General features: G+C 43.1%; 1 protein-coding gene across 1 annotated transcript in view; it reads right to left on the reverse strand.

Annotated features, from left to right (window-relative positions):
- Positions 1–12,743, reverse strand: part of LOC306998420 (cadherin-2) — a 104,593-nt gene that overhangs the window by 19,128 nt on the left and 72,722 nt on the right. Inside the window, exon 12 of the mRNA XM_079612481.1 lies at positions 7,193–7,426. Within this exon, the coding sequence (XP_079468607.1) occupies positions 7,193–7,426 (234 nt within the window). The remainder of the gene's footprint in view (positions 1–7,192; positions 7,427–12,743) is intronic.

Genomic DNA, 12,743 nt, shown 5'->3' on the forward strand with positions numbered 1-12,743 from the left:
AATCCAATAACCAGCCCACCAAATTCAAATCAAGGTTAAAATCCGCAATCAGTCTCTCAGCGAGCAGAAGGGGCTGAATGGTGTCAAAATCAACAAATAAAAGTCTGACATGAGTCTTTGCTCTATCCAGATGGCTAAAAATAAAGTGCAGAAGTGTGATCACAGCATCCTCCACGCCCCTGCCAGACCTGTATGCAAACTGCAGTGGATCTAACTGATCTCCAGTAAGACAGCCTCTTTGATCATTTTCTCAAAGCTTTTCATAACCAATGAGGTCAAGGCTACAGGTCTAAAATCATTCAAGGATTTTGGGGAGCTGCACATGGCTATAGGCACAATAATAGAATGCTTCCAACTTCTAGGGACTCTTTGTTCGGTTAAGGACAAATTAAAATTGCACTGAAAGATATGACAGAGTTGATCTGCACATGTTCTTAATAATTGCCCACAAATATCATCTGGCCCCGGACTTTTTGATCTGGTGCGCCTGAATATGTTAGCCACAGTACTACTGTCAACAGTAATTGATGGAGCTGCCTGTGTGATAGCCCTGAAACCCTCCAATTCATCATCAAAATCCAAATAGTTAAATCGAGAATAAAATACATTAAATTCATCAGCCAAATGTTTATCAGATAAAAAACCATCCAGGACAACTCTGTTAGCTTTATCATTAGACCCAATCAATGTTTTCATACCATTCCAGGTTTTCTTTAAATTATTACTTCTCAAATCTGCCTCAATTTTTTCCTTATACCTTAATTTAGCTTTTTTAATTTCAGTCCTAATCTCTTTTTTCACAGCCCTCTCTGCATACACATCACCTTCATTAAAAACAGTTTTTCGTTTGATTAGCAAATCCTTAATGTCCTTAGAGATCCACTGTTTGTTGTTTGGATACACCTTGACTTCCTTACTCGGGAGAACAGAGTCTTTGCAAAAAGAGATGTAACTACAGACAACGTCAGTAAGTTCATCAATATCAGAACAGGAGTCCTGAAACACTGTCCAGTCTGTGCACTCAAAGCAGGCTGTCCTCCGTCCAGACTTTCACCTGTTTTCTGACAGGTTTGGGGAAACTCTCTAGGGAGGTAGTACGGCCGTAGTGACACAGACAACAGTTCGATGTCAGAGTGACAAATCCGCTCTCTCACAGTAACATTGCTACACCATCTCCGATTTATGTACAGACAGACCCCTCCACCCAGCGTTTTATGTGTCACCTCACTGTCCCGATCCAGGCGCAGAGGGGCTCCAAAGTCGCTGATATCCAGTGCCGAGTCCGAATCCGACTCAGTGAGCCAAGTCTCTGTGAAAGCCATAAGACACGCATCCCTGTAGTCCCGCAGATGCAAAACATTTGCCCGTAATTCCTCAATCTTATTCCTGAGGGACCGCACATTAGCCAGTATGACCGAAGGCAAGGGGATGCGATTCCTGCTCAAAAGCTTCCTGGTTCGCTGTTTCACACCACCCCTTTTCCCCCGCTTCCTGGTTTGGCCTTGTTTTGTAAAGTTAATGTTTCTACCAATAAGTAATTCCAGAGGCAAATTCCCAGCCAGTGAATTGATATTGAAGTCCGTCACGGCAGGATAGCACCATTGTAATCCCAATAGGAATTCGCGGGTGTATCGGAATGTGTGCTGCTGGTCGCTCCAAACGAAGTTTAAAACAATCACTAAAAATAGGGCGTAAAAAGTGACTTCCATCCCTCAGATATTCAGTAATGTTCAGATAACATTAAACAGCATGCCACAAAGGGAAATTAAAACCCTAAAAGACGTTTAAAACACAATAACACGGACACGAGCTAAAGCTTCTTGTCGCCTCAGAACAGCGCCACATAATAAAAGTAGGTGATCCAATGCAAAGTCAACGCCCACATCAACTCGATAAAGCGTATCAACTTTTATTAGATTCATTTACTTCACATAATTTTGGGATGCGGTAAGGAATAATCCTGGAAAAATGTACCTATCAACTTTCGATGGTACATTCGGCGCCTACCATGGTGACCACGGGTAACGGGGAATCAGGGTTCGATTCCGGAGAGGGAGCCTGAGAAACGGCTACCACATCCAAGGAAGGCAGCAGGCGCGCAAATTACCCATTTCCGACACGGAGAGGTAGTGACGAAAAATAACAATACAGGTCTCTTTCGAGGCCCTGTAATTGGAATGACCGTATCCTAAACCCATGGGCGAGGACCCATTGGAGGGCAAGTCTGGTGCCAGCAGCCGCGGTAATTCCAGCTCCAATAGCGTATACTAAAGTTGCTGCAGTTAAAAAGCTCGTAGTTGGATCTCGGGAGCGGGCCGGCGGTCCGCCGCGAGGCGAGCCACCGCCTGTCCCGGACCCCTGCCTCACGGCGCCCCCCGGATGTGACTGTGGTTTCGGTTTTATTTTGAGGAGCGCCTTGATCCAGCCGAGGATTTAACCCTCTGGGGTCGGCAAGCGCGCCGGCGTGTTTTGCTCGATTTTTTCACATAGCAGCAAAATAGACTTAAAATAAGTAATCTAATTCAAAACTAAATCAAATATTCCCTGTTTATGTAATCTGTATGGAAAGTGAGAGATGTCACACACTTCACACAGAACACAAGTCTGTGCTGATGGGTGAAAGGATCTAACATAACCCACTGGAATCACCTGACTGTACGTGATTTATAAATGTTTATCCTCTTCAAAACAAATAAATTACTCTTCTTAAAATGACTGCTTTAGCCTACCAGCATGTTTGTGCTTTTCAACACAGACAAGCTTACAACTTAAATATACATCAGTACATTTACATTTAGCCTACATTTATTCATTTAGCTGACGCTTTTATCCAAAGCGACTTACAATTGCTATATATGTCAGAGGTCGCACGCCTCTGGAGCAACTAGGGGTTAAGTGTCTTGCTCAGGGACACATTGGTGTCTCACAGTGGATTCGAACCCGGGTCTCTCACACCAAAGGCATGTGTCTTATCCAGTGCGCCATCACAACCCCATTGATCACCATCAATAAATGATATACTGATCATATACTAATGGTTTATACATCATTTGTTCATGAATAACCATTGTTTATTGAGATAATGATACTAAAACATAATATGTGAGCAACATGTATGTACATGTTTGCATTTTTGAGAGAATAATATTTATGCGTGGTTATTCAAAAAACTCAAACTTAAATTTTCTGATATAAGACCACAAACGACCAACTTCACATATTCCCACAATACTTTTGACTAATGGATTTTGTCGGCTAGAGTGTTTACTTCAAAATAATCTGAAAATCATCCGGGCTAATCGTTAACATTAAACAATAGATTGATTTAAATTTTGTAAGACACTTTTTGTTTGGAAAGGCAATATGCAGGTGGGCGTGAATGATCCAACATGGTCATGAATAATGTCCTCATTCCCACCTGGAGACAAAGACCTGCTAATGCTGCATACTAATGAGCATTTCATAGGTGTCACTGAGCCACAAGAAAGAATGCAAAGACAACACATACACACATATACATACATACATTTATATATATATATATATATATAAATAACTACAGAATTGGTTCAGAGTTGGAAACATCTTGAAAAAAAAGTGTATTTTTCCACAAACTGTGTATGCTTGCAAATTGTATAATATCCGAGGTAAACATTTCTAGTAATTGTGCAGTTAATTCTCATTCGTATTTTCAGAAAGTTTTGGAATATGTAGGCTATCCTCTCCCCAAATTTGTCACTAATAAAACACAAAAATAATTTAAAGAGAAGGCTTATATTGACCTTTTACGATTTTGTTTGCACCTTGTAAATTAGGTTTTGATGTGGCAGTAAAAACTTTATAATCTATCCAAAACTAAATGTTGTCTTTCATATTTCGTCTGTAACATATCGTCTTTTATAATATATATTAGGGCATAAATGTTAATTTGTAGTTTAATATGTTGCTTATACAAAGACATTTTATTTCAACGTATTCAGTCGATTTTTACTCATCTCAGTAGGCAATATAGATAACTTGCTAAAAGCTAAACTAAAGCTAAATTCATTCACACACCGACACGCGCGAGCTGTACAACAACATGCATATGTGCCGTTCATTCATTCAAACACAGAAACGCGATTCAAATTTAAACAGTCTTTTGCGGTTTGCAGACACCATTTCATATCGCGATTAGAACAAAGCACTTACTGATGATCTGCAGCTGGATCCGTTGTTCGGCTACTCCAGCACGTTTGAGGTAAAATTTCCAGGATTATCACAATATTATTATTCCTCACAGCGAGTGTGTTGTCCAGCTGTTGTGGGCGTTGACTGGTTTGCATGTGTTGCTTCAGATTATCTGCGTTTGAATAGCGCGCGCTCTCGATGGGCGTGTCACATTAGCGGAGTAATGAGGTGCCAGAACGATAATGAGAACGGCTGATCTCGCTCTCTTTTTATATATATTACATAAACAGAGAATATTTCTTTTAGTTTTGAGTTAGATAATTTAAAACTACACACTTATATGATTATAGAGATATATAGCTCATGTCTGAGTGAATAGTATTCGCTGAGTTTTGTTTGAGTTTAGAGACGTGCTTCAGAAAAAAAGTTCACGGAGACGGAGAGGCAGAAAGCACACCCTGTTTACTTTCTTTATTTTACAAAAGCACAATGTTTTATTTCGATTTTAAGTGAACCCATAAATAAGAAGACATTTAACAGTTTATTTTTTCATATTTCTTAAGCCTGTATGACAAAAAATTACGGGAGTATTTTAAGTCTATTTTGCTGCTATGTGAAAAAAAACGAGGAAAACGCGCCGGCGCGTTTTTGGTCCCCAGAGGGTTAACCATTTATGAATGTATAGTCATGTTTTGTAAATGATTAGTTCATCATTAACTAATAACTTATAAGGTAACATTATTATAAAGTGTTACAGCCTCTTTCACTAAAGACCGCCCCTCTGCTAGCTTTGGCATCAGTCAAGCGAGTTGGCGACTTGCAGGCTCTCTCAGTGGATGTATCTTGCCTCGAGTTTGGGCTTAATGACAGTAAAGTCGTCTTTCCATGCCCTTCAGAACACAAGCTGTAATGGTCTCTGCGGTCTCTTCTACTGCGGATGAGCAGTGTACATTGAGTGCTCTAGCCAGTCAGAGCAGAGACACTCATTGGATAGTAGACGCGATTGCGCTGGTGTACAAGTCCTTACGATTGCAATTCCCTATACAGGTGAGGGCAAACTCCACCAGGGGAATGGCCTCCTCTTGAGTGTCCATGGCTGACATCTGTGCGGCGGCCAGCGGGTCCTCGCCATCCACCTTTTCCAGGTTTAACAACTTGGACGTCCCTGCTCTTCAGTCACACGGATATTGTCTGCTTAACCAGTCCCCAACCTCTGGGTTTTTTCCGCTTGGGAGCAGCTGAGGAAACTTTGCCAGGATCTAGATGTGGGGAAAACTCCACATATGTTCCATAAGGGGCTACAGGCAAAGTAGAGTTTTTAATGGGTGGTTTGTTGGCCGTTACATTCTAAAGGTGCATTGTTTCACACTGTCCACCTCTGACAACGCAATGTATGCTTAATCTTGTAAAAGCGGTGCTCGTGTCCTTTTAAAATTACAAGTGTGAAACATTGTTTTACCTATGGTTAAATTAGGGGTTTAAAAGACGATAACCTAGGGTTAAGCTCAGTGTGAAAAGTTCTCATGGTTTTGTCTTTTCTACCATTAGAGTAAGATGTATAAAACTGAATAAATGGCTGTCAGTAGAATTAAGTAATTGGGATTGAATTCATGATTTCTGAGCAGTTTATTACAAATTCATAACAACTTAGTTATTTTGTCATTATTTTATTATATTTTTAAAACTATTTTCCACAGACCAGCACCCCCTTTGCAGCCCTAGAACTCAATTTAAAAAGTCCTTGTTAGGTAACGGTATTGTAAGGCTTTTAATACTGAAACACCAGATAGAACTGGAACATTCATTTAATCATTTACTTTAATTGCGTTGGAGAGAGGTGATTTTCTCCTCTCAAAGGTCTCAAAACTTAGAAACATCACAAGCCATTAGGGCTGTAACGATACAGCAAACCCACGATTCGGTTCGTATCCCGATTTCTGACCCACGATTCGATACAAACCGCGATTCTTGCGAGGAGGGAGGATTTTAAAAGCCAAATAAATAAATTAATAAATAGCTAAAGCTATAACTCTGTTTTCTTGTAACAAAATACTTTTGAAAAACAAACAGAACTATACTCCATTGTGGAGATGATTCGAGCATGTTAAAAATTCTTCTGAGGTAACCGAGGCTTACTGTCTGTGCTGTAAACCACAAATAATATATTGCCTATTTCGCATGACCCGCATCTCAAGCGCAGGAATAACGCTTGCCACAAAGTGAACTTCCTACAAATTAGCCTAAGCAGCCATTTCTTTATGTTTTGAATTAACGTTAAATCAAGTAAAAGTATTTCAAGCTTTCTATATAAGTTTCGATTCGTTTATGAGGTGAGCTCCAGTTCACGCGCGCCCCGGTGCCACTCACACACACACACACCGCGCGCGCTTTGCTCACTTGCTCTGGTGTTTGCTTGTATGTGTGTGTGCGTGTGTGTGTGTGTGTGTGCGTGTGTGTGTGTGTGTGTGTGTGTGTGTGTGTGTGTGCTCGTGCGCGCGTGTGGGGGAGAGGTGCGATTTTTTAATAATAATCAAATGATACCCAGCGATCTTCGAATATTATTTTTGCTTGAAATTCCCATACCTAATATGTAAAAGACCCCGTCACAGCCCTAGGATCTATTCCGGACGAGAAAGATAAGTCTGGGAAGGGGTGTGTCGATCGCGATCTGCCTTCTCACACCGCGACACAGGTTCGTGGATCTGAGTGTCGCGATTTCGGTTAAATATCGTAAATCGTTACAGCCCTACAAGCCATGATGAAACTTTCAAATAGATTTAAATATAAAATGCATAGCAATCAAATCAGATGGACATGGACAAAAAATACATTGTGTGCTTCCAGTGTAGACGACTAATGACCACTGTAGTGAACATCTAATTGCTCATGTATGGAGTAGACGGTTCAGGAGGCAGATGAGATGTTGTTTTCTGCATATTTAAGAGTGTGTGTGTGTGTGTGTGTGTGTGTGTGTGTGTGTGTGTGTGTGTGTGTGTGTGTGTGTGTGTGTGTATTTTCTCACCACTGAGACGCGTGATTGTCCAGTTCTTCCTAACATCAATAGGTTGTAAGGGCAGCTCAAAGGAGAAGGGTCCAGTGTTGGGGTCAATGTCTGCATCCAGCGCAGTGATGTTAATGCCGTTGTTCTCAGGTTTTTCACACATGATCGTCTCTGGTGGGAAAACCTCAGGAGCATTATCATTGACATCCAGAAGAAGGATTTGCAGAGTACCGGTGCTGCTGGCCGGAGGAATCCCTGGAGAGCACACAGACTCATTATTGTTATGCTCCCTTCCTGGGACACTATCCCATTGTTCCTGAACATTAAACACCTGTTTCTAATCTGTTCATCAATCTGTCACGATACACACACATGGGAAAAGACAGATCCAAGTGCAGTTATTTATTTGGGTAATTCGTACTCACAACCAGTCCAGGCAAAGGTCAAAAATCCAATAAGTCAATCCAAAACACAAGAATCAAACAAGAACTGGGCAGATACAGACATCGGAAGTGTGGTGACATAAAACAAGGACTCCGTGACAAACACTGAAACAAACAGGATATATATACACACAGATAATAACAAGGTGACGGGAAACAGCGGTGTGCAATGATCAATGAGTGACAGAACAGGATGATGGGAAATGTAGTATGGGAAAGGAGGACCTCTAGTGGACACCCGGGATACACAAACCAGACACTGTGACATAACCCCCCCTCTACGGAGCGGCTACCAGACATTCCAAGACCCAAAAACAAACAAAACAGAGTCCAGGCGGGAGGTGGAATGGTGGAGGATCCGGAGAAAGTCTCCGCTGGAATGGCGGACACTTTCCCTCAGGTGGCCAGGGCGGAGCCAGAAACTTGAGCGGAGCAAGGAGGGCAGGCATCAGGAGCGGAGCCGGAAGGGCGAGCTGCTCGGGGACGGCCTCCGGGACGACACCAGGCTGTTCGGGAACGACCACTGGGACGATAGTGGGCAGTTCGGGCACGGCCTCCGGGACGTTGGGGAGGCAGGAAGTCTTCCTCCTCCTCCGCCGTTTTCGAAGTGCAGGCTCACGGCTGGATGGGACCAGCGACGAAGGAAGCTCTGTGCTGGACATTACCGGTCCAGGGTCGAAGAGGGGCCAAAGCGGGGAATGGTGTCGGGTTCCATTTCGACCACCTCCTCCCCTGCGGCCTCCACGGGTTCCAGGAAACATGGCCAGACGGGTTCCCTCAAAAGAACTTCCATTGGCAAAGGTGTTGGCTGACCAGGCGTCTACGGTGCCAATGGAAAAGGGCTCAGTGGAGGCGACCGCCATGGTCTCCTCAGTCCTCCGAGCCCACAGCACGAAGCAATCAAACAGCGTCATCCGAGGCTCTGACTCACCAGATGACGGTCCTCGCCTCTGCTGTCTCTTCTCCCTCTTCGTAGTGGGGGGAAGAATACGGGAACCCATACAGCTGGATCTTTTAGTGACGGAGTCCTTCTGTCACGATACACACACACGGGAAAAGACAGATCCAAGTGCAGTTATTTATTTGGGTAAACCATACTCACAACCAGTCCAGGCAAAGGTCAAAAATCCAATAAGTCAACTACTTTTATTTATTAGGGTGGAGGAAATGATGAAGACTCTGTCTGTGTTCTGAGACAGTTGCTGAGGTGAATGCACTGGGCTTTTTATTAAGGCAAACATTTTAATGTGTGGCATAAAACAGGGACTGGCCCTTACACATCTCTTTTATTGTAGGATTTTTCACAACCTGTCCCAGAAACTGAAGCCTCTGCCTCAACAGGCTTCAGAAGAAATGTGAACAAGGTAAGGATTTAAAACCCTTGACATAAATTACAGTCCTGTGTTTGTAGGAAGTCAAGGAACTTTTGTGATTTGATTAGCCTCCCAAAAACTAGTAATGATCTTGTTTGTGGTGGAATTATGTTTCAGGTGGAAACAGACTCAGTCAGGGCCCTTTACAAAAGAAGCCTATATAGCTAGACTGCACACTAAAGAAGCCTATATAGCTAGACTGCACACTAAAGGAGCCTATAGAGCTAGACTGCACACTAAAGGAGCCTATAGAGCTAGACTGCACACTAAAGGAGCCTATAGAGCTAGACTGCACACTAAAGGAGCCTATAGAGCTATACTGCACACTAAAGGAGCCAATAGAACTAGACTGCACACTAAAGGAGTCTATAGAGCTAGACTGCACACTAAAGGAGCCTATAGAGCTATACTGCACACTAAAGGAGTCTATAGAGCTAGACTGCGCACTAAAGGAGCCTATAGAGCTAGACTGCACACTAAAGGAGCCTATAGAGCTAGACTGCGCACTAAAGGAGCCTATAGAGCTAGACTGCGCACTAAAGGAGCCTATAGAGCTAGACTGCGCACTAAAGGAGCCTATAGAACTAGACTGCACACTAAAGGAGCCTATAGAGCTAGACTGCACACTAAAGGAGCCTATAGAGCTAGACTGCACACTAAAGGAGCCTATAGAACTAGACTGCACACTAAAGGAGCCTATAGAGCTAGACTGCACACTAAAGGAGCCTATAGAGCTAGATTGCACACTAAAGGAGCCTATAGAGCTAGACTGCACACTAAAGGAGCCTATAGAGCTAGACTGCACACTAAAGGAGCCTATAGAGCTAGACTGCACACTAAAGGAGCCTATAGAGCTAGACTGCACACTAAAGAAGCCTATAGAGCTAGACTGCACACTAAAGGAGCCTATAGAGCTAGACTGCACACTAAAGGAGCCTATAGAGCTAGACTGCACACTAAAGGAGCCTATAGAGCTAGACTGCACACTAAAGGATCCTATAGAGCTAGACTGCACACTAAAGGAGCCTATAGAGCTAGACTGCACACTAAAGGATCCTATAGAGCTAGACTGCACACTAAAGGAGCCTATAGAGCTATACTGCACACTAAAGGAGCCTATAGAGCTATACTGCACACTAAAGGAGCCTATAGAACTAGACTGCACACTAAAGGAGCCTATAGAGCTAGACTGCACACTAAAGGAGCCTATAGAGCTAGACTGCACACTAAAGGAGCCTATAGAGCTAGACTGCACACTAAAGGAGCCTATAGAGCTAGACTGCACACTAAAGGAGCCTATAGAGCTAGACTGCGCACTAAAGGAGCCTATAGAGCTAGACTGCGCACTAAAGGAGCCTATAGAGCTAGACTGCGCACTAAAGGAGCCTATAGAACTAGACTGCACACTAAAGGAGCCTATAGAGCTAGACTGCACACTAAAGGAGCCTATAGAGCTAGACTGCACACTAAAGGAGCCTATAGAACTAGACTGCACACTAAAGGAGCCTATAGAGCTAGACTGCACACTAAAGGAGCCTATAGAGCTAGACTGCACACTAAAGGAGCCTATAGAGCTAGACTGCACACTAAAGGAGCCTATAGAGCTAGACTGCACACTAAAGGAGCCTATAGAACTAGACTGCACACTAAAGGAGCCTATAGAGCTAGACTGCACACTAAAGAAGCCTATAGAGCTAGACTGCACACTAAAGGAGCCTATAGAGCTAGACTGCACACTAAAGGAGCCTATAGAGCTAGACTGCACACTAAAGGAGCCTATAGAGCTAGACTGCACACTAAAGGATCCTATAGAGCTAGACTGCACACTAAAGGAGCCTATAGAGCTAGACTGCACACTAAAGGATCCTATAGAGCTAGACTGCACACTAAAGGAGCCTATAGAGCTATACTGCACACTAAAGGAGCCTATAGAGCTAGACTGCACACTAAAGGAGCCTATAGAGCTAGACTGCACACTAAAGGAGCCTATAGAGCTATACTGCACACTAAAGGAGCCTATAGAACTAGACTGCACACTAAAGGAGCCTATAGAGCTAGACTGCACACTAAAGGAGCCTATAGAGCTAGACTGCACACTAAAGGAGCCTATAGAGCTAGACTGCACACTAAAGGAGCCTATAGAGCTAGACTGCACACTAAATGAGCCTATAGAGCTAGACTGCACACTAAAGGAGCCTATAGAGCTAGACTGCACACTAAAGGAGCCTATAGAGCTAGACTGCACACTAAAGGAGCCTATAGAGCTAGACTGCACACTAAAGGAGCCTATAGAGCTAGACTGCACACTAAAGGAGCCTATAGAACTAGACTGCACACTAAAGGAGCCTATAGAACTAGACTGCACACTAAAGGAGCCTATAGAGCTAGACTGCACACTAAAGGAGCCTATCGAACTAGACTGCACACTAAAGGAGCCTATAGAGCTAGACTGCACACTAAAGGAGCCTATAGAACTAGACTGCACACTAAAGAAGCCTATAGAGCTATACTGCACACTAAAGGAGCCTATAGAACTAGTCTGCACACTAAAGAAGCCTATAGAGCTATACTGCACACTAAAGAAGCCTATAGAGCTATACTGCACACTAAAGGAGCCAGACTGTGAGCTGAGGAGGATCCAAATTTTAAAATAATTAATTGGAGATCTGGAGATCTGGATTGAACTGATCTCAGTATGTGAACTTATTTAACTAAGTAACACTTTCGCATGAATATTTATTAATGCAACTTTCTCTTGCTCTGTCCCACCCCACAAAACCAATAAAACAGTTTGAGACCTATCTGCAGTTTCAATGTGCTTTTATTAAGTGTAATATTGTATGGTGATGCATTTACATTTACAGCTGCACCAGCTGGGTGGTCAAGTGTGATCTGGTCAGTTTCATCAGGGAGAAGCTTTCTGGTGGTTCTAGCTCCTTTCTAATGGTGGCTATATTGTGCAGAATGGCACATTCGGACATCTGTGACACCCGCTCTGGTGACTCTTAAGCGCCGAACACAGTTGAAACGTGCCTTTAGGATGCCAAAGGTCATCTCTAACTTCACTCTGGTTTTACTGAGGGCCACATTGAAGTGTTTCTGTGGCCCTGTCTGATGGTCATGATAGGGGGTTATTGTGTAGGTTTTGCTGTCCCAATTCAAATTAACAGTGTTTTTAACCAAATTTAACTTGCTTTCCTCAAAGTGCTGACACAACACACTCACGGAAAACCAAGGACCACCTTGCGAATGGTTAGACAAACCGTGATTTCCCCTAAGTTCTGTGCATCACCGACCGTGCAAGTATGTACCACTTGCAAAAAACGCAACACAATACCATTTGCAGTACAGTAAACGCATGGATTCGACGTGTTAAATTCTTTATGTGCGGCTCAAGAAGTTCGCAAAGATAAGATATTCCTTCTGTGGAAAATCTGTATCTTTCATACAAGTAACTATCACGAAAGGCATTTTGACTGGCTAAAAACTCTTTCTCTACGATGTGCTCGTCTAACGATTTGCGCTGAGATGTCCACAGGATTTGGAAGAAAAGGTGAAGCCATTGCAACAGACACTGGGAATTAGTTACGTCACCTATATGTTTCTTTGCTCACAGCTGATTGGTCAAACTTCAGTCTGAGATCTCAAATCCAGAACATAACCTGCCCCAATTAAAGCCAAGCTACTTTCAAAGTACCTAAAACCCAGGGTTGGTGGAAACTAAGCTGAAACATAGCTGGCTAGCCATCTAAACCG

The sequence above is a fragment of the Phoxinus phoxinus genome, assembly GCF_949152265.1.
Source record: "Phoxinus phoxinus genome assembly, chromosome: 5".
In the NCBI taxonomy this organism is placed as follows: domain Eukaryota; kingdom Metazoa; phylum Chordata; class Actinopteri; order Cypriniformes; family Leuciscidae; genus Phoxinus; species Phoxinus phoxinus.